General features: G+C 42.2%; 1 protein-coding gene across 5 annotated transcripts in view; it reads right to left on the bottom strand.

Annotated features, from left to right (window-relative positions):
• Nucleotides 1-20,587, bottom strand: part of Rora (RAR related orphan receptor A) — a 779,408-nt gene that overhangs the window by 29,679 nt on the left and 729,142 nt on the right. For all 5 annotated transcript variants that reach the window (XM_069995263.1, XM_069995264.1, XM_069995265.1 and 2 more), the window contains one exon: nucleotides 12,118-12,203. In XM_069995263.1, coding sequence (XP_069851364.1) covers nucleotides 12,118-12,203 — 86 coding nt within the window. The remainder of the gene's footprint in view (nucleotides 1-12,117; nucleotides 12,204-20,587) is intronic.

Genomic DNA, 20,587 nt, shown 5'->3' with positions numbered 1-20,587 from the left:
CAAACCACTTATATCCAACAGTCTCCTTTATTAGGCATGGGTTGTCCTCCGCCCTCGCCACCCCAGGATCCAGACAGGGCTAAGCGTTAACTCCCTCTTTGTTCAAACTAGCCAATCTTAAACCTGCCGAACCACAATAGAGGCCCTGGGCCCATGTTTTCCTGTCTCTCCCCCTGACTCTTGATCCACCCCACGCTTCCCGCTGTGGTCCTCCATCCTCCCGCCCCTTTACCCCCAGCATGGCTTGTCATGGATTCTGTTTCTAGAGATTTGGGAGTATAACCAGTGTCTCCACAAGTCCTTTCCACATGTGGGTGTCCTGTGGTATTTGATTAGAACAAATCTTAGGTACCAATGGAACAGTGCTTACCCCATGAGTTATGTGGATCGTGACACGTGAACGTGGCCAGGTGCTGCCGTTTCCTTCATTATCAGGGTAAGAGTGAGGGAAAGTAAGTTTTGTGAGGGGGAAGCAACTTGCTCAGAATCCCACATGAAGTATGAGGTCATGTTGGTGTATGAATTTTTGGGGTCTCCTACTGTTATTTCTGTTTGTCTGCTTCCCTTGTATAGCAGAAGGATTCTTTTAGCTATACAAGGCAGCCATAAATCAGTATTTAAAAAAATTGCATAATAATGTAATAAGACCAGTCTCACTCTGGAAATTGTTTTCAGCTGGCCCAGGTTTCTGCTCCCTAGACATTTTTTTTTTTTTTTGGTCCGGTTGTGGGGCCTGAACTCTGGGCCTGAGCACTGTCCCTCAGCTCTTCAGCTCAAGGCCAGTGCTCTACCACTTGAGCCACAGCGCCACTTCCGGCTTTTTTCTTTTTGCTTATGTGGTGCTGAGGAATCGAACCCAGGGCCTCAGGCATGCAAGGCAAGCGCTCTACCACTGAGCCAACTTCCCAGCCCCTCCCTAGACATTTTTATGAGATTCTCCTGTAGAGCTGTAGCTTTGTAGTGGTGTAGCTTAAGTGGTGTAGAGGTTGATAGTCACATGGGACACCTGTTTATGATTCCATTATTTCTAGCATTTCTGTCTGGAAGTAATATGTCCCTTTGGATTCGCCTTACCTATCTACACGCAATCACTTTGTCTCATTTACAAAGTAGTCACTATCATTAAAAAAATGCCTGAGATGAGTCATACTCAGAAATTAATATGTTGAATTGAAACCCCTTTACACAACTACTTTAAAGATAATTTAAAAATTATAAAAATAGTGGCGCTGTGGCTCTAGAGCGCCTGCCTTGAGCTGAAGAGCTCAGGGACAGCGCCCAGGTCCAGAGTTCAAGCTCTATGACCGACAAAAAAAATTATAAAAATAAAGCCTGAATAGCCAGGCCCTGGTAACTCCTGTCTGTAACCTTAGCTACTCAGGAGGCTGAGATCTGAGAATCACAGAGCCAGCCAAAGTAGAAAAGTCCCTGAGACTCTTATCTTCAATTAACTACCCTAGAAAGCCAAAAGTAGAGGTGTTAGCTCAAATGGTAGATTACTATCCTTGAGCAAAAATGCCAACTTAGAGCTTGAGGCCCTAAATTCAAGAACACATGCAAAAATTAAGTAAATAGGGCTAGGAGGGTGGCTCAGTGGTAGAGTGCTTGCTTGCCTTGCATGCTTGAGGCCCTGGGTTCAATTCCTCAGCACCACACAGCAGAAGAAGCCAGAAGTGGCACTGTGGGTCAAGCAGTAGAGCGCTAGCCTTGAAATGAAGAACTGAGGGACTGTACCCAGGCCCAGAGTTCAGGCTCCATCACCGACAAAATTAAATAAATAAATAAATAAAGCTTGAGGAATTGTGCCATAAAATTGGAGGGCCTGGCGGTAGGCATTCCATATTTACTTTGAAGAGTGGTGCTGTGGTTATAGCTAATGTCTATCTTCCAATCTGTCTGCTTTGATGTCTCAGCTGGGAAGAGTTTGTGCACGATACTTTATGCCATAATTTATTGGTCAATCAGATCCAATGAGCAAGTAGTATAACTAGGAAGAACCAGAGAAGATACCTTCTTTGGGATAAGATCACAGAATCATTAGCACAAGGAGAAATGTTGACTACTAGATGGGGGGGGGGTCAGGTTGGGTTACAGGGTGAGAGTCTGACTATACCTCCTTGACTCAAATCAACCATTGCATGCACTTTCTGAAGAAAATGAGGAGTAGGTCTCTTTTTACATTCCATCTTTTCAATATTCCTTAGGGGTTTCTCAGATTTAATAATTTGGGAAGTTGAAAGAGATTAAATATTATAGGCTAAACCACATATAAACAGACTGGGATTAGAAGAGAGAAAGAAAAGGGAATAGTAGGAATCTTCCTGGCTACATGTAGAATCTCCCGATTCGGGAGAATTCTACATTGTCCATTAGGGAGAGATCCTTGGAGAATCCCTCCTGAAGATGAGTGACAGCAGACATGAGTTCCAGGGGCTGTGCAATCTGAGGTCACATAGAGGATGGGACAGGACGAGCCAGTTCATGGAGTTTTGTGAAGTATTGTATATGTAGTCCCCCCAAGAAAGGGCTGAAGCTATGTGTTATCTGGGGAAGATGAAGAATCTAATTTTGCAATTTTATGATTTCTGCAAGTGAGCTGCTAATGGATTCTTCATTACAAAAGAAAGTTTGCTTGTGGAGGGGAAGGAGAAAAACAAATCGTTTAAATAGGGATACAGGTGGACCCATTGCAACAATGAGATGTACAAGTCGTTATGTCGAAAAGGAACTTTACAACTTTGGTGGGGGAGGGTGAGGGGAGGATGGGAAGGGATGGGAAGGGGAAACAAAGGAGAAGGCTACAATGCTTGATATGAAATGTACTCATTATCTTGCCCATGTAATTGTAACCCCTCTGTACAGTATTTTCACAATAAAAAAAAGTTTGCTTTTGCATTAATGTTAAAACCCATGGAGTTGTTTGGTAATGAACCTAGTGGGCTCCAAAGAGCTCACCATGATGAATTTCAGGTAGTTAGTGTGACTTTGACACACTACCGCCACCTCACGGCTCCATGGTAACATGCAGCCATTGAAATCAAAATTAGATGAGAGATATTAAGTTCAGTGGTCTGAACCACACTTAAAAGAATACATGTTAATATCTGTTCCCTTTGGGATATAGTTTGGACAATATGAAATTGCAATTTATTGATCTAGAAGAAAAAATAACTTTGTATGGTTTAAAAAAACAATCTCCCTAGGTATTTTGGCTCCTTCTTGTAAAGAATCAGAGATGTATTCTACTTTAAAATTCTTTTATTTTGTAGATTAAAAACAGGTAGACCTCAGAATGGTTATAACTCATAGCTGGAAAGGTGTCACTACTGGGATTCACATAGCTGAGTTGTGATTTTAAATCCAAAGCCCTCTTATTTAAGTATCTGTGAAGTTTTCAACCTAGGACTTTTGTCTGTGCTAGACAAGTGCTCTTCTACTTGAGCCTATCCCATCCTTTTTTATTTTGGAGCTTACTAATTTTTCTTAGGGCTTGCTCCTAACGCTAATCTTTCTGTCTTGATCTCCTAAGTCACTGGAAATGACAAGAGTGAGCCACCCCACTCGTGGCTGAGTATTTAAAGGTTAGATTCACAAAACTGCTGGTGAGAGGAGTTCCATGGCTCCTACCTGCTGCCATGTCTTGAAGACTCCTTGCCAGTGTGTTGGGAGGTTATTTATGCCAATTATATGTGGATGGTAGAAATTACTGTTAACCTTGGCCTAGTTTTCATTTCTTCTTACTCTGCAGTCAGTGAGATGGCCCTGGATAGCTAGGAATGGTGATGAGATGACGTATTTATATTATGGAAATCGGTAAGTATTACGTAGCAAAGCTCCATGTCCTGGCTGTGGTCAAAAACTGAAAATGGATGCAGAAAATGACAACAAGACTAAACTTAAAAGGACGTTATAATATGCACGGAGGAAATCTTGCAGATTTGGAAAACTATTATCTGATTCTACCAAGTGGCTCACATCATTGCTGATGACAAAGTGAGATTTCAGAAGTGTGTGTGTGTGTGTGTGTGGTTTCACTTTCTTCTGCCATTAATGTAAATGAAATTATCAGCTAAAAATTCATATTAGAACCATAGACTTGGGTCAGCTCCAACCACAGGTATGGATGGAAGAGCTCAGTAAAAATGAGAGAATTTAGTGAGGACAGTTTGTCTGTGTGGGATTAAGTGTGCATTTTATTTGCAAACGGTGTGAAATTAATTCAGTGATCTATATGCTAAAGATATGGACCTGAGTGGATGACTATCCCAGCTTACCTTGATGTTTGAAGGAATCCTCCCTATTTCTGATAAGCATTCACTTAAAACAGTGATACATTCCTCTACCCACAGATTCTGAAAACTTGTGTAAACATTCTTCTTTCCAGAACAGGAATTACCTTAACCCACCACTCATTTCCAGCGTTTTGGGGTTTGGTTTATTAGTTTGGCTTTGCTTTTGGTAATACTAGGGTTTGAACTCTACTAGGAGGCATACTACAGCCATGGCCCAGCCTTTTTTTTTTCTTGTTTCATTTTTGTTATTTCTTGAATAGGTTCTTGTATTTGTCTGGTGCAGCTTGGACTGTGATCCACCTATTTTATGATTTCCCTGTAGCTAGGATAATAGGTGCACATCACTATGCCCAGCTTTTTATTGGTTGAGGTAGTGTGCTATGAACTTTTTGTCCAGGCTGGCCTTAAATGATAATCCTCTGGATTTCAGCCTAAGTAGCTGTGATTACAGGTGTGAGCCACCAGTGCCTGCTGAACATAGACTGCTTAATGTGCCATCCCAACAGCACAGAGACAACAAACATGGGCAATTCTGCTGTGCAAATCTTGCTCACATCAAGGGGATGGCATTTATAGAATACTTAATACCAAGTTTCCCTTTAGGTTAGGGAGCAATCATTACTAGACATTACCTATTAGGGTTATTAATAGTTGGGTGCAGGCATGTGCCCTGGCTGGCCGCTGAGCTATGCATGCTGTTGGGTGCTCAGGGGGTCTTGCTCTGAGGGGTCTCCTCCGGCTTGGGGCTCCTTCTTCACGGAAGCACAGGCTAAAGTGCTGATCTGATGTTTGGTCTTTTGACAATTTTCACTTAATGAATTGATTCCTACAGTTCATTAACATACCCACTTCTACTTCTGTATACACATATGTCTTAATTAGCTGCTCATTGGCTGTTTAATTACAAGAAAACAGCTGACAGCTGCCTTGCTGAATTCTAATGGCAGACGCTTTGGAACAGTTACACATTTGCTTTTTGACAAGTAAGATTTATTCATAACTATGATTTATTGTGAGTGCTCAAGTGCCTGCCAAACGATGATATTTTCTAATACAACTGAAAACTGGAAATTTGGGGGGAGTGTTAAGTGGATCTGTGTCTGCCTTTCATTTTTATTTCAGAGACTGTAAAAGGCTGAGTATTTAATCGGTGCAGGAATACACCGGCTCTAATTTTACTTTTTTTTTTTTGGTCGGTCGTGGGGCTTGAACTCTGGGCCTGGGCGCTGTCCCTGAGCTCTTCAGCTCAAGGCTAGCACTCTACCACTTGAGCCACAGTGCTACTTCCAGTTTTCTGAGTGGTTTATTGGAGATAAGAGTCTCATGGACTTTCCTGCCCGGGCTGGCTTTGAATGGTGATTCTCAGATCTCAGCAGCTAGGATTACAGGTGTGAGCCACAGGCACCTGGCTAATTTTTATTGGGAACTTTCTTTGGAGAATGTTCAAGATTATGAAATTAAGGAAGAAGCAGTCCTGCACTGGGGGCTCTCTCCTGTCATCCTAGCTACTCAGGAGGCTGAGATCTGAGGATAGCAGTTTGATGCCAGCCTGGTCAGGAAAGTCCATGAAACTCTACTTTCAAACTAACCAGCAAAAAGCTGGAAATTGAACTGTAGCTCAAATAGTAGAATGCCAGCCTTCAACAAAAAATCTAAGGGACAGCGCCCAGGCCCCAAGTTCAAGCCCGGTATTGGCACATACATGAAATATTATTGGATGTCAGGGAACAGAGTGGTGTCTGAATACAGCGGGGGTGGGGAAACAGGGTAACAGTTGAGTTCATTTTACTGATGGGTAAAGAGAGGTCATGCATAGATTAAAGTCAGTGAGAGGAAGGAAGGGAAATGATAAAATTAGAATGTGCTGGGAGTGAAAACACGAATAACATCTCCAAAAAAGTGAATGAGGAAGGAAATTTGTTCTTTCCAAAAGAACAGGCAGCCACATGTGTTTAAAAACAAAATGGTACAGCCCCACATTTATGCAATTTGGTAGCTATAAATCACAGGAACTGGGATTTTCTTGAACAAATTTCTCCTTCAGTGATGACTGGCCTCTCTGTAGAACTGTTTGTGCAAATCTCTGATTAAATCTCTGACCTCCTGGGTTACATCTGGTGAATGTGGATGTCTGCTTTGGCCTGAGCCAGACTCAAAAGAACACGTTCAGCCCCAGTCATTCATTCCTAAGCAACCATAAGGGGGGGTCTCCCTAAGTCACACTGAGCCACATCAGGGCCCCGCCTATGACATGGTCCACGTGGCTGCCGGTCCAGCGGATGAATGTCATTGGTTACTGACAGGGACTCATGACGTTAGTCTAAGATTAAGACCAAACCAATTTGTTTGTAGTTGAGCTTTGGGCTTCAAGGCCAAGGTTTGCACACGTTCAGCAAGAGCTCTAACACACTCAGCTTATCAGTTGTCTGTTATAGACATGAAAGTTTTTAGTGTCCTAAAACTGAAGTCACAGCTTCATTTTGCCCAAGTCAAGCTCTAAAACTGGGGCTAGGTATTACAAAACACTAAAATAAAAATCTTGCGCCTGGGTAGCAAGGCTGACAGCACACATGCACAGGGGTTTAAGACTAGCAACTTTTTACAACTATACTGAGAATCTTGTGTTTTCTTTTCTTTTTTTTGTTGCCAGTACTAGGGCTTGAACTGAAAGCCTTGAGCTTTACCACTTGAACCACACCTCCACTTCAAGGTTTTTACTGGTTTATTGGAGATAAGAGTTACTCAAATTTGTCTGCCCAAGAAGGCTTCAAACTGTGATCTTCAGATTTTAGCCCTCTGATTAGCTAGGGTTACAGGAATGAGCGACTGGACTCAGCTAAATTAATTTTTTTTTTTTTTTAGAATTCTCTAAAAGACAATTGGGGTCTGAAACAGGAAAGATTCTCTTTAATAGCTCCAAAAGTTGGTAAAAGTTCATTTCCTTACAGGAAAAATAAATAGTATCAATTATATGTTCTAGAGATCTTGGAAAAGGCTCTCTGCTGTTGTTTGCAGAGAATGTTAATGCAAGGGAACTTTCTCCCTTTATTGAGCCGAAGTAGCAGCTTTGCATAAGATGTTCTTTAAGGGAGCTCATGGATGAGGAACTCTATTGACAAACGTAATTTTCCTTTGACTTTCCAAGAGCAAAAGGTCTTAAGTGGAATCAGAAATCAATTCATTAATCCAGCACTGGACTATGTATTATCATTGGAAAACTTAAAATGATAGAGACAGTCTATAATATAGCTATATACATATAGTTAGTGTGTATATAGGTGTGTTCATTTTTTTGTGCCAGTCCTGGGCTTGAACTTAGAACCTGGACTCTGTTCCTTAGCATTTTTGCTCAAGGCTGACCCTTTACCACTTGAGCCACAGCTTTACTTCCAGCTTCTTTTTTTGGAAGTTAATTGAAGATAAGTCTTGGTCTTTCCTGTCCAAGCTGGCTTCGAACTGCGATCCTCAGATCTCAGCCTCTTGAGTAGTGAGGATTTCAGGCTTGAGCCCCCAGTGTGTATTGATTTGTAACTGTTCTCTCTTATGATGAAGGTAGGCACAGATTAAATGAGAAATATTACCATTTCTCACTTTTTCCCATGACCTTGTTGCCTGCACCCTGTCCTGCTCAGCAAGGTCAGGAATACAATCTGTGCACTGGATGGTGGAGAAGAGCTTCCTTCCTAGTTACCAAAGGAGCTGCAGATCCACACAGGAAAAGTGTTTCACAAGGTCTCACAAGGTAAAAATTTTAGCAAGCATTTACTGTTTAATATAATCCAGATAAAAGTGGGGAGAAAAAGAAGGAAAATAAAACCCCATCTTCTGCTCTCTACACAGGAAATGGAAATTAAAGACTCAAAAGTTGGGATTCTGTGAGGTAGTTTTTAAATGTGGAGAATATACATGGTTGTCATGGTAACAATGGTACAGGGTGGGGGGGGGCAGGGATGAGATGGGTGGAGATGTAATCTAGGCCTAAACAACATGTAGGGGCAGTTTGTTATTTCAGAATTTCCCTTTGCCAGGGATGCCTTCCCATTCTTTGTCTCTTTCCTCATTGCAAAGAGTTTACTGAAGTTTTCATATCTCCAAGGAAGAGGCAGAGCCTGTAACTTAAAGTCTAGAAGAAATTGGGTCCTATTTGTTGAGTGGCATTTTAAATTTTTATTTAGCAATGGCCCCAACCCTGCTTTTTGCCGGTTTATTAGGAAATGGAATCTCTCAGATTTTGCTGCTCAGGGTGGATTTTAAATCACAATCCTTCAGGTCTCATCTTCCTGAGTAGCTACGATTTTAGGCATGAGACATCGGTGTCCGGCTAATATTCATTCTGCTGTCTCCTTTATCATAACTCTTACAACACCATCTCAGAAATGTCTCTTGCAGGTTGGCATTCTAATAGTACTGTGCTTGGTGGGTGGCTGTATATTGTTACATTGTTATTATGAAAGGATAAAATTCATTTTTAATTTTTTTAAGGCAGCTTGATTTTTTTCTTTTTTTTATTATGAAAATACTGTACAGAGGGGGTTACAATTACATGGGCAAGATGAGTGCATTTCTTATCAAGCATTGTAGCCTCCTTCTTTGTTTCCCCTTCTCTAATTTTTTAAAGGGAGAAAAAGAACCCCAAACATTGTCAAAATGGCATTCCCCTTAAATACTGGGGAAGGGACATGGAGTCACAATTTGATACAGCACGGGTTCCAAACATCTCTTCTCCTTTAGTTGCTTCTTTTCAAGGTTATTCTCTGTCCAATTCAATACAAAAGTTAAGTGACTCTCAAGTTTTACTTTAGGGTTTCATTTCTTTGTGATGGATCCTTTGGCCATGGGAAATTAGTATTAAATCAATGTGTATGCTTTCTCCTAAAAAATTAGATTCTTGTCTTGAAAACGACTGCTCCTGTCCATCAAACTGGGTGGTGCACCATTCTATAATTAACATAACTAAGACTTCCTTCTCTATTTCTGTGCACTGGCATTTCTAGCCCAGAGTCCTGGTTCTCCCTCTTGGCCCTCTGTTCGGTCCTCAGGTGGACCACACTCCTCTGAGCCGCCTTGTGGATACAGGCTTCTGTATGTCACAGATTTGGCCTTTCTCTAATTCTTTATTGTGTGTGTGTGCTGGTCCTGGGGCTTGAACTCAGGGCCTAGGTACTGTCCCACTTTGAGTGACAGCTCCACTTCTGGTTTTTGAGTGGTTAATTGGAGATAAGAGTCTCACAGAGACTTTTAGCTTGGCTGGCTTTGAACTGGGCTTCTCTTATTGCAGCCTCCTGAGTAGCTAGGATGACAAGCATGAGCCACCGGCCTTTCTCTAATTCTTTGGTCCTCTCTATACTACTTACCTTCCTTTCTGTTTCCTCATGTCTGCCATCTATAAAACTGCTTGAGGGAAAGACTAGGTCTTTGAGTTAGGGTCTAACCGTAGTGCAGATTGGCATTACAGGAGTGTGTCGGGGTCTAACCGTAGTGCAGATTGGCATTACAGGAGTGTGTCGGGATGCCTGGTAGATCTATGGGTTGTTTCCAGTACCTGAGATACATGGACCTAAGAGATTATTTCCTAGCAGGTTCTACAGAACTCATATGCGTATCTCAGAAATAATATTGGCATGGCTAGGTAAGGTGCTCACGTTGGCAAATTTCAGAGCTGGAATTGTACCCTAGGTGGCCTGGCTGTGGAGTCAGTGGATAGGTGCAGCACTGGGTTTTTTCTCCACAGGTAGCAAAGGAGAAGATCAAGAGGGTGAGTTGGGGAGGAGCCAGAAACAAGACAAAGAGCCTCCAAAATGTCTGCCATTTTTCAATGTTTACCTGAGCCAACATGTGGGCAAATGGATGAATTAGTTCACTGAACAGGCTCTCTAGTGTTTGTGGTTTCAGGTTAGTAGTAAAAATGCAATTTAAAAATGTACTCCCAGGGCTGGGAAGGTGGCTCAGTGGTAGAGTGCTTGCCTTGCATGCATGAGGGCCTGGGTTTGATTCCTCAGCACCACATAAGCAGAAAAAGCCAGAAGTGGTGCTGTGGCTCAAGTGGTAGAGTGCTAGCCTTGAACTGAAGAGCTGAGGGACAGCACCCAGGCCCCACAACTGACCAAAAAAAAGGTACTCCCAAACTGATTAGCTCAGAAAAAATGGCGGTCATCTCTTTTTCTCTCATTAGAATTAGATAACTATTGGCTTTATCTAGTTAGAATTACAGTAGCTACTCAGATGGTATACTATCAAATATACACAATTGACAGTTGGTTGTGATATAAATAGAATCAGTGGTACCCTGAAGTCTCTCCACCATGGCTTGTGTCTGTGGGTGATTTTTGTATTTGATGATAATTGTACTTTCTAGTTTCCCTAAAAGGAACAAAGCCTGATCTGTGGACTTTTTTTTTTTTTTTTTGCCTCTATTTCAAAAAGCCTATAGGGTAATTTCAGCCTGGCAGCATCCATTACCAACTCCCTGACACTTCCAGTGTATTTGAATCACTTCTTTTCTGTTTATTTTGTGCTGCTTTGTCCGCTAAGCTGCCTGGAGGTCCCTCCCATACAAGCACAAAAGGGTTTAAGTGGGCTGGGAAGGTGGCTCAGTGGTAGAGTGCTTGACTTGCATGCCTGAGGCCCTGGGTTCGATTCCTCAGCACCACATAAGCAAAAAGAAAAAAAGCTGGAAGTGGCGCTGTGGCTCAGGTGGTAGAGCGTTAGCCTTGAGCTGAAGAGCTGAGGGATAGTGCCCAGGCCCCATGACCGGACCCAAAACAAAACAAAAGGGTTTAAGTCATGTTTCCCTATGAGGATAAACATCTTTATTTTCCATCCCTACATTATGAATGGGCCACCACTGCCCATGAGATCCAAGTAACCATACAAGTTAACCATACTATTTTAAATGGCCCTTTCCCATTTAGTAGGCCTTTTATTGAGAGTTTCTCATTCTACTCTAGGAAGACTGGGCACTATACCCACTGTATAGATGAAGAAACTGAGTGGCTTAAAGATTTAAACCATGCTAAAACAATGTGAACACCTCTGGCAATGAGATCTTCATAAGAGAGTATCTGTATGCCAACCCATTAAAGGAAAAAAAAATTCAGAGATTGCTTTTTTTTTTGTTGGTTGTAGGGCCTGAACTCTGTCCATCCCTGAGCATTTCAGCTCAAGGCTAGTGCTCTACCACTTGAGCCACAGCACTACGTCTGGCTTTTTCTGTGTATGTGGTGCTGAGGAATCAAACCCAGGGCCTCATGCATGCAAGGCAAGCACTCTACCATGAACCACCTTCCCAGCCCCAGAAATAACTCTTTTTAAGGTTGAGCAGGGTGGTTCATGCTGGTAACAACAGTTCCTCAAGAGGCCAAGACTGGGAGCATTTACTATTTCACTCTAGCTTGGGCCAGACTCTATCTCAACTAGTAAGCTGTGTGTGGTGCCATGTGCTTGTCATTCTAGCTACAATGGAAGCATAAATAGGATCTCATGTTTTAGCCCAAACCTACCTGAAAAATAACTAAAGCAAAAAAAAAAAAAAAAAAGGCTGGGCATGTGACTCAAGTGGTAAAGTGCTTGCCTAATAGTGAGGCCTGAGTTCAAACTCCAAAGACATTTCTCTGGTCTCCTGTTACTTAGATGGATGGAGTAAAATAGTCTTTATCTGGTAGTTGGCATTCTTGTAACTTAACAGCAGCATGTTTATTCTGGCCTGTCATTCATTTCTCATCACTCCACATTCCAAGGAGTTGAATTTTTAGATGGAGTGGAAATAAAATATAGACACTACGAGGACACATGAATAGAAACAACAACAACAATGAAAAAGGCTTACCTTGCAGCCTTCACATGTAATGACACCATAATGGATTCCTGATGATTTGTCTCCACAGATCTTGCATGGAATAATTTCAATTTGAGCTGTAACAGAAGCATGCAACCAGTTAATTACATTTGCTTTTAAACACCTTATAAAAGCATTCCCTGATCAGCATTTGTATAGTGAAAACTAATAACCTGCTAAACATTATACTGCATTAACTATTCATTGCTGAACTGTGAGGGTCCCCCCAGAGCCCTGGACTAAATTATGACTGCTCGTTATATAATAGCTTTCGGGTTATTAAAATGGGTCATTTGAGAAGGTGTTTAAGAACCCACCAGAAGACTGGAATCAGCATTTCAAAGCCTTCCAGAACTAGAGAGTTTGCACTTTAGACCTCATAGCATAGCAGATATGAAATTGTGTCCTCCAATCTCATTTTCCATCTTTTTATTTTTTAATTTTTTGGTGCTAGTCCTGGGGCTTGAACATAGGACCTGGGCACTGTCCCTGAGCTGCTTTTTGCTCAGGGCTAGTGCTCTACCACTTGAGACACAGCTCCACTTCTTGCTTTTTGTGATTAATTGGAGATTAGAGTCTCTGGGACTTTTCCTGCCTGGGATGGTTTTGAACCGTGATCCTCAGATCACATCCTCCTGAGCAGCGAGGATTATAGATAGGCATGATAGCCTATAGTAGCTGAGCCACTGTAGCTTGACCTGGTTGGAGAAAGACACACTGCAAAAAAATCAGATCCACTTAGGAAAAATGATTCAGGTCAAAATATTAATGTTATATGTGATGACAGGAATTCCTTACTCATCTTTTTAAAAAAAATTATTATTCTTGCCATGTGTTAAAAATTAGTTCATTTGTGTACAATCAAAGCCTTTCAACCAGAACATTAATATCCTGGCTAAGTTTAATAATGATAAGCCTTCACAAATCGGATTCTTGGCTTCTGAGTTGTTTATGTTGGAAATTGCATTTCCTGGTGTAGTGTGTGTGCATTTCTCTCCAACTGATTATTTAAAAAGACGTCTCATGCTGGAAAACCAGCCAACCAAATTACAAATTCTCAAATACAGTTCTAAGCACACATTTATACCTTGTGTAGCCTTAGATATAGCATTATTGAGATCAGAAACAGAATTCATACGTGAGATAAAAGATGGAGGTTGAGCTGTACACGGAATGGCAATGGTGAGTTTATCTGGAACATTCTATTATGCTAAATCTAATACACCACAATTTTTACTAATGGATATACTTAATTCCCTAATTAGTTACAAGAATTATCACAGTTGCAAGTGCCCCAAACTGTTTTTGTTTTGTTTCTGGTCATGGGGTTTGAATGCTGGGCAGGGGTGCTGTTCCTGTGCTTCCTAGCTCAAGGCTAGTGCTCTATCACTTTGAGCCATAGCACCACTTCTGGCTTTTTGGTAGTTCATAGGAGATAAGAATCTTACAGACTTCTCTGCCCCAGCTGGCTTTGAATTGCGATCCTTAGATCTCAACCTCCTGAGTAGCATGAGCTACCAGCTCAGGCCTGCTTTGCTTTTCTACAGCTTCTACACACCTCATACCAAGCAATGACTAAGGTCTGGGGGGAATATGTTAAATGATGTGAACAGACATTCACACAACCCACTTTTCTAATGGAATCCCATATTCCAGGGAAATTTCCATAAGCACTTACTCTGGGTTTGATGCAATGTTTAGAAAGAAGCTTCTGGATTGAATGCTATTACAGTCTAGGGGTCTGCTGATTCCCTCGATAGGACATGTTCTAGAATCTAGAAGGAGGGTAAATTTTCTACCAATACTTTTAGTGCTGGCCTCCTAGGTTTCTTTGTCCAGATCTAGAATTTTTTTGTTCAAAAGAATGTGATTTGCAATCATGGAGTCCGTGACTTGCTTGATTTCAGTAATGCCTCCTGTGGAAGGGTCCCTCCAGAATGTTCAGTACTGCCAAGGGCACGGTTGGTACCACACACGGATTGCTGGCAGCACTGTGCAGACAGTCATCATGCCTGACATTTTTTCAGGTTCAGAAAACCCAACTGGGAAGTAAGTGAAAGGTGCTACCAGCCCAAAGTTACTGCTGGGATTGTCCTACTCGAATTAACCAGTGTACAACCAAGACCAGTCTCTTCCATTTTGACCAGTAAGAAATAAGTTAGGTAGCACAGAGCATTTGAACCACCTGCTCAAAGGTGGAGCTGTTCTGCCTATGTTTCGTCTCAAAAATTATCTTCAGTCCAGCTTAGTCATGGAGTAGTCCAGCCTTATCTGTGTAGTCCTTTCTAAGAACAGGAAGACCTTGGGGCAGGACACTTGGGGACTGTCAAATAAAGCTATGGGAATCAAGTGGGAAATGCATGTTCTTGTTCAGCTGGCCAAGGCTCGTGGTGCATGGCCAGCAGAAGTGAAATGAGCCAGGCACTGTGGTCATACCTGTCATCCCAACCACTGAGGAGAATGGAAGTTCTAGGCAAAACGTTTTGTTAAGACTAGACATGAGAGGGGAGCTGGATGTGATGGCTTGCTTACACACTTGCCAACCCAGCTCCTGTAGGAAGCTTGAAATAGGGTTTCACTTTTTGGCCTGGACCATAATCCTTCTATCCAAAACAAGCAAGGTAAAAAAACAAAAAGGATTGGGGCCTTGGTCAGAAGTAGAGTACCTGCCTAGCTAGCAGAAGGCCCTAGTCCAACCCCCCCAAAATGATGATTAAGGCAATGATCAAAATGTCCAACTTAGAGCCCCAGTAATCTGGTAAACTATACATATGGATATAGATATGGATATGTGTGTGTGTATACACACACACACACACACACATATATATATATATACACACACATATATACACACACATACATATATAGAGTATGGCAGTCTCCTCATGATAGGGTGTCCCTGGAAGTCCATCCTTGCCCTATGGCCTTGGAATGGGGGTCCAGCATGACTCCTCAAGATCCTTAAGCTGAGAGACTGTGCAGGAAATGCAGTGAGTTGACTCATTGTGTGTACTCGTGCCTAGACCTTCATCCCCTGTGTGTGCGCTCACCTCCAGTGTTGGCTGAAGAATCAGCCTGAGTCAGAGCAAGCTTTGCTAGGAGTCTTGTGGTCAGGAACGGTTTCTGCAAAGCTATGGTATTTTGTTTGCTCAGACTACACTGCTCTGCTAGCCGACCCTCCGCCTGGCTGTCCTTTAGGTAAGTGACATATATATATATCTCCATATTCCAAAGCACACCATTTGCAGCTTGGAACCAGCATGCTTACAAACTCATCATCTCACAGTGCTCCCTAACCTGCACTCAATTTATAGAACCAACGAATCATTGAAGGCAGAAGAAATGTTGTCAGTGCCTTGCAAACTGTTCAGATTCCATACATTGAGAGATTTTAGTCCAAGAAGGAAATGGAGCAAAGTCCCTTTGCCCCCTCTTGCCTTCCAACCCTCTAGCATTAATTTTAAATGACAAACAACAACAACAACTAGACACTGTTGTGTCTTCTCAAATACATATTTTCGGCACAAATTACAAGTCTGGGTCTGTGAACTCAGCCTGCATTTCAAAGGATCAGTTGTGTCAGCTGCCATGGCTGTCAATGTGCACAAGGATCTTGATTAAATTAGTGCACGTACTTGTGCTTGCCAGCAAGGAGGCTTATTGTGTAGTGGAGGGATGAGAAGCCAGACACATTTAAATCATTCTGAATTGCCTTCACAATGAACGATCTTGCTATGAAACAAATGCTAATTTGCTCACATTTTCAGCTTTGTTGCCTCAATAATTTGCTCTCTCACGCACCCTGAGTAATTCAGGCAGGAGCTCCGCACCTGACAAGATGACTGCAGGAAGCTGGGGACTGCCCTTGTCCACGTGGCTGTGCTAATGACCCATGTATGTGGTCTTTGGGCTGGGCTGTCACTTAGCATGGCATTGATATATGAAACATTTGCCTTTTCATTTTTAATAATTAAAAAGAAAGAATATGGGCACTATGTTCTTAAAACGATATTCCTTAGAACCTAGTTTGGGTCTGGGGGATAATGTCTTGGTTATGAAAATGCCCCAGGGAGTAAGGGGCTCACACCTGTAATCCTAGCTGCACTTTAGGAGGCTGAGATCTGAAGACTGCATTTCCAGGCCAGCCCTCACAGGAAAGTCTGTGAAACTCTAATCTCTACTAAATTACCCAAAAAACCAGAAGTGGAGCTGTTGCTCAAGTGAGAGCACTAGCCTTGAGCAAAAAGCTCAGGGACAGTGCCCAGGCCCTGATTCAAGCTCCATGACAGACAAAAAAAAAAAGCTTAGAAAATTAAAAAGTAAGCCAGGCGCCGGTGGCTTACACCTGTAATCCTAGCTACTCAGGAGGCTGAGATCTGAGGATCACAGTTCAAAGCCAGCCCGGGCAGGAAAGTCTGTGAGACTCTATCTCCAATAAAAACCACTAGAAAACCGGAAGTGGTGCTGTGACTCAAGCGGTAGAGTGCTCACCTTGAGCTGAAGAGCTGAGGGATAGTGCCCAAGCCTAGAGTTTAAGCCCCACAACCGACCAAAAAAAAAAAAAAAAGTAAAAAAGTAAAGTTGTACAAAAGAGGTGAATAGCCTTATTTATATTTCATCCTGTGGGTATGTAGTATTCTCTTGATGGTCATCTAATGAGTTTTTAGTTACCAGTGACAAGATATCGAACAAATATGACCTCCTTCAACAGGCCCACAAGATAGGTATTGATAGATATTACCACTGTTCATATGTCCCTGTTATGATCCACATTTTCTGACATAAAAACTGAAGCTCAAGAAAGGTTTGGTAACCTGGCTCAGGCAGCTAGAAAAGGATAAAGCTAAAGTTTAGATGAATAGAAAAAAATTAACATTTTACCATTGTGCATTGCCAAGCTAAATTGTCCCTGCAACAAACACTGCCCTCAATATGCAATCATTAACCAGGGATCAAACACTGTCTAAATAATTTGGATGAACTTACACACTGCTGCGGAACAGATGTCAAGGTCCCTTTCTGGGAGAGTTATCTGCCACTAGTGTAGAAATAACCACTAACACATCGAGTTGCCTTTCCCAGTTCTTCAGAATTCCAGGTAGAATATCTACCCTCAAAATGACTGACCACAAGCGGTAACATTTCTTCACACTGAGCCAATTAACCTCTCTGAGCCCATTTCATATACACGATGAATAGACATCAGCATCTTGATGATGTTTCCAGAGGCCTACTTGATACATGCATTCTTTCTCTTTGCACCTCCCCCCACTTCTTAGAAACAGGTGGCATTCAATAAATACTAGTTATTATTGTTGTTGATAAGGAAGCCTGCCTTATAGCAAAATGAAATTCTTTTCTCCAGAGTTTAAGCTCCTTCCAGAGTGAGCACAGAGAAAAGCTGCTTATCCTTCCCAAGGCTTGACAGGCCGTTCCAACCAGCAAATGTGGCAATCCTCCCTGACTTTGCTACTTGACTGGTATTTAACTTAACATTGGTACTTGTTCCAACACAGCAGTAGTGCTGCAATTAGTCCTGAGAAATGTCACAAGGAAATCACCACTAGTAGTAAAAGAAAATGCATTTTTAAAACTTAAGTTCATATTTTAAAAGCAAACATCATAACACTATACCATAGATTTTTTTTTTTTTTTGAATTGGACCAAATGGGGGTAAGTCCCGCAGGCAAACCTTTGCATATACCCAGGAGACGATGTCAGTCACACACAGGCATATCAACCAATACTGGACATCTGGCAAAAATAGTAAACTTAACTTTTTACACAAATCTCTGGATGGTGTTTTAGAGAGAGAACTTAGCACTTTTCTGTTTACATACTTCTCTAATGTTTAAATTTCTGCCTTTTTAAAAAACAACCAGCATGTATTAGTTGTGTGAGCAGCAAAACCCATAAAGATTAAAAAGAAAAACCCCAAGTCATTTGATTTTATTTTCAGTAAAATGGTTTGAATCCTGTATGGATTAGTCACTTTATTTTATCCCCAGTTTAAAACTGCTGGGGTATTAAAAAGGGTTTTGCAGCTGCCTGCCTGGCAGCCTGGCCTACATGTCAAGGCTGGCTGGCCGAGAGCTGTGGAGCCTTTTTCACCCTATTCCCTGCAGCAATGGGAACTCTAGGTTCTACGTACACGTTCACAGTTCCAGGGCTGTCCAAAGACAGCCACACAGGTTTGAGCCCTGCCAATAGTGCAAAGATAGGAGGTTGAAATTCACCTTGCTGGAGTGCTTTCTCTCAGCTTTTTCTGTGCCCTGTGAGTTTGCAGCGAGCTCCTCTTTCCCTTCTGTGCTAGGGGGTGGAAGACTGTCACCTAGTTCCTGTAGCTCAGAGTAAATATCATGTGGCTCTGTTTCTACACTGTGGTAATATTCACGGGTATAATGAATGCAAATTAATCATCAGTTTGTTTGGTCATTATGGCTAAATCTATACAGTAGGTAAAACTGGCTGCCTCTTAATGTAGTCTATTCTTCCCTTGATTTTGAATTCTTTTTTTTTTGGGGGGGGGGGGTCCGGTCATGGGGCCTGAACTCTGGGCCTGGGCGCTGTCCCTCAGCTCTTCAGCTCAAGGCTAGCGCTCTACCACTTGAGCCACAGCACCACTTCCGGCTTTTTTCTTTTTGCTTATGTGGTGCTGAGGAATCGAACCCAGGGCCTTGAGCATGCAAGACAAGCGCTCTACCACTGAGCCACCTTCCCAGCCCGATTTTGAATTCTTGCATGATAAGGTTGAGTCTCAACTTCCTGCCACCAGGAATAATTAGATCCCTGATTGGATAAACTCTTACCCCTTCTGTAAGCAGAAAGGCCTAGCATTCACAAAGTTCAATACAGCTGGGTGCTGGTGGCTCAGGCCTGTAATCATAGTTCCTCAGGATGCTGATATCTGAGGACTGTGGTTCAAAGCCAGCCTGGGCAGGAAAGTCCATGAGCCTCTTATCTACAAATAAACTACCAAAAAAAGCCAGAAGTGGAGCTATGGTTCAAGTGGGAGAGCATTAGCCTTGAGCAAAATGATGGTCAGGGATAGCACCCAGGCCTTGAGTTCAAGCCCCAGGACTTGTGTGTGTGTACACACACACACATACCCACACGTTCAATGGAGTTTTTGACTGTTCTACTTCATTTTTTCATCTTCACAATATCCCTGAAGAAGGCAAATAAGGTATCATTCTTCCCATTTACAGGGTGGGAAAAGACTCTGGAACCATACATGGCTTCTGTAATATGTCCAGATTTCTCACACCGTAGAAGCAGCCACATGCAACATAGCTTTGATATCTCCCAAGATTCATGTTTCCAGTGCCCTGCAGCTCTCAACAAGGAAAGACACTGGAAAGAATGAGTCAGGGACCCATTCGGCTCTGCCAAGCCTCCCTCCGACACCTGACTCCGGGGGCCACCCAGGCAGGCACTTACACCTCCACTTCCTCCACCTATAAAATGGGAATCATTCTTACCCCCAGGTAGGGGGTAGTAAATGAATGCTTTCAAAGCTCTTTGAAGATGAAAAAAACCTATATAAATAGATAGCTTTAGGAAGCTTGGTATATATCATCCTTGGCAAGAATTAGGACGCTGTATTCTCCCTGCCCACAATAGCCTCAGCCATAAGAAGAAAAAGAAAAAAAGTTGTACATTTTCAAAATGGCATCCTGAGAACTGATGGGCCCCCATGTTATGTGAATCAACTTGAGAGGAAAGGCCACACAGAGAGGAAGAAGTCACTGGCTTTTGACAACTGTATGCAAAATCCTTCAACTAAACTAATTCCCTTGGACTATACCAATTCCTTGATCAGTTCTGGAGCTTGAACTCAGGACCCTCAAGCTCTTGCTCACACCTAATGTTCTACTACCTAAGCCATACCTCCCACCTGGCACTTTGCTAGCAAATTGGAAATGCAGTTTCTTCCACTTTTCTGTCTGGGCTGGTTTCAAACCATGATCCTCTCCAGGTCTTAGTCTCCTGAGTAGCTAGGATTTCAGGCATGAGCCAGTGGTGACTGGCTGAATCGAATTATTTAAATAGGACTTGTGTAGTTTTGCCAGACATCATGGGAATCACATGACTTCTACTTACTCAATAGACACATGAGGTACTCTTGACATTGCAAGGCCCGGTATTCAGTTCAAATGCCCTTGTTTAAAGTCTTAAAAATCCTGTGCATTGCTGTGTCCTCCTCCCAAAGTCTTACACCACACCAATTGTAAAGCTACTTTTTAAAAGCTTTACATTGAATCTGAATTCTACAGAAAGCATCTTTAAAAACAGTGGTTCCCCCAAATAATTGTGCATGCCTGCCAAATACAAAGCATACGTCAAAACTCGTTTAAAGTTAGACAACAATGAAGATTTGAAACTTAGCTGATTATTTTTGTCCGTCTCTCTTTCATACATATACACATATATATACATATTTACATATAATTTAGGT

Source organism: Dipodomys merriami, unplaced genomic scaffold (genome assembly GCF_024711535.1).
Source record: "Dipodomys merriami isolate MVZ:Mamm:240054 unplaced genomic scaffold, mDipMer1.0.p SCAF_48, whole genome shotgun sequence".
Lineage (NCBI taxonomy): Eukaryota > Metazoa > Chordata > Mammalia > Rodentia > Heteromyidae > Dipodomys > Dipodomys merriami.
Note: the sequence above shows the minus strand (reverse complement) of the source record. Positions and strands in the feature narration are given on the sequence as shown.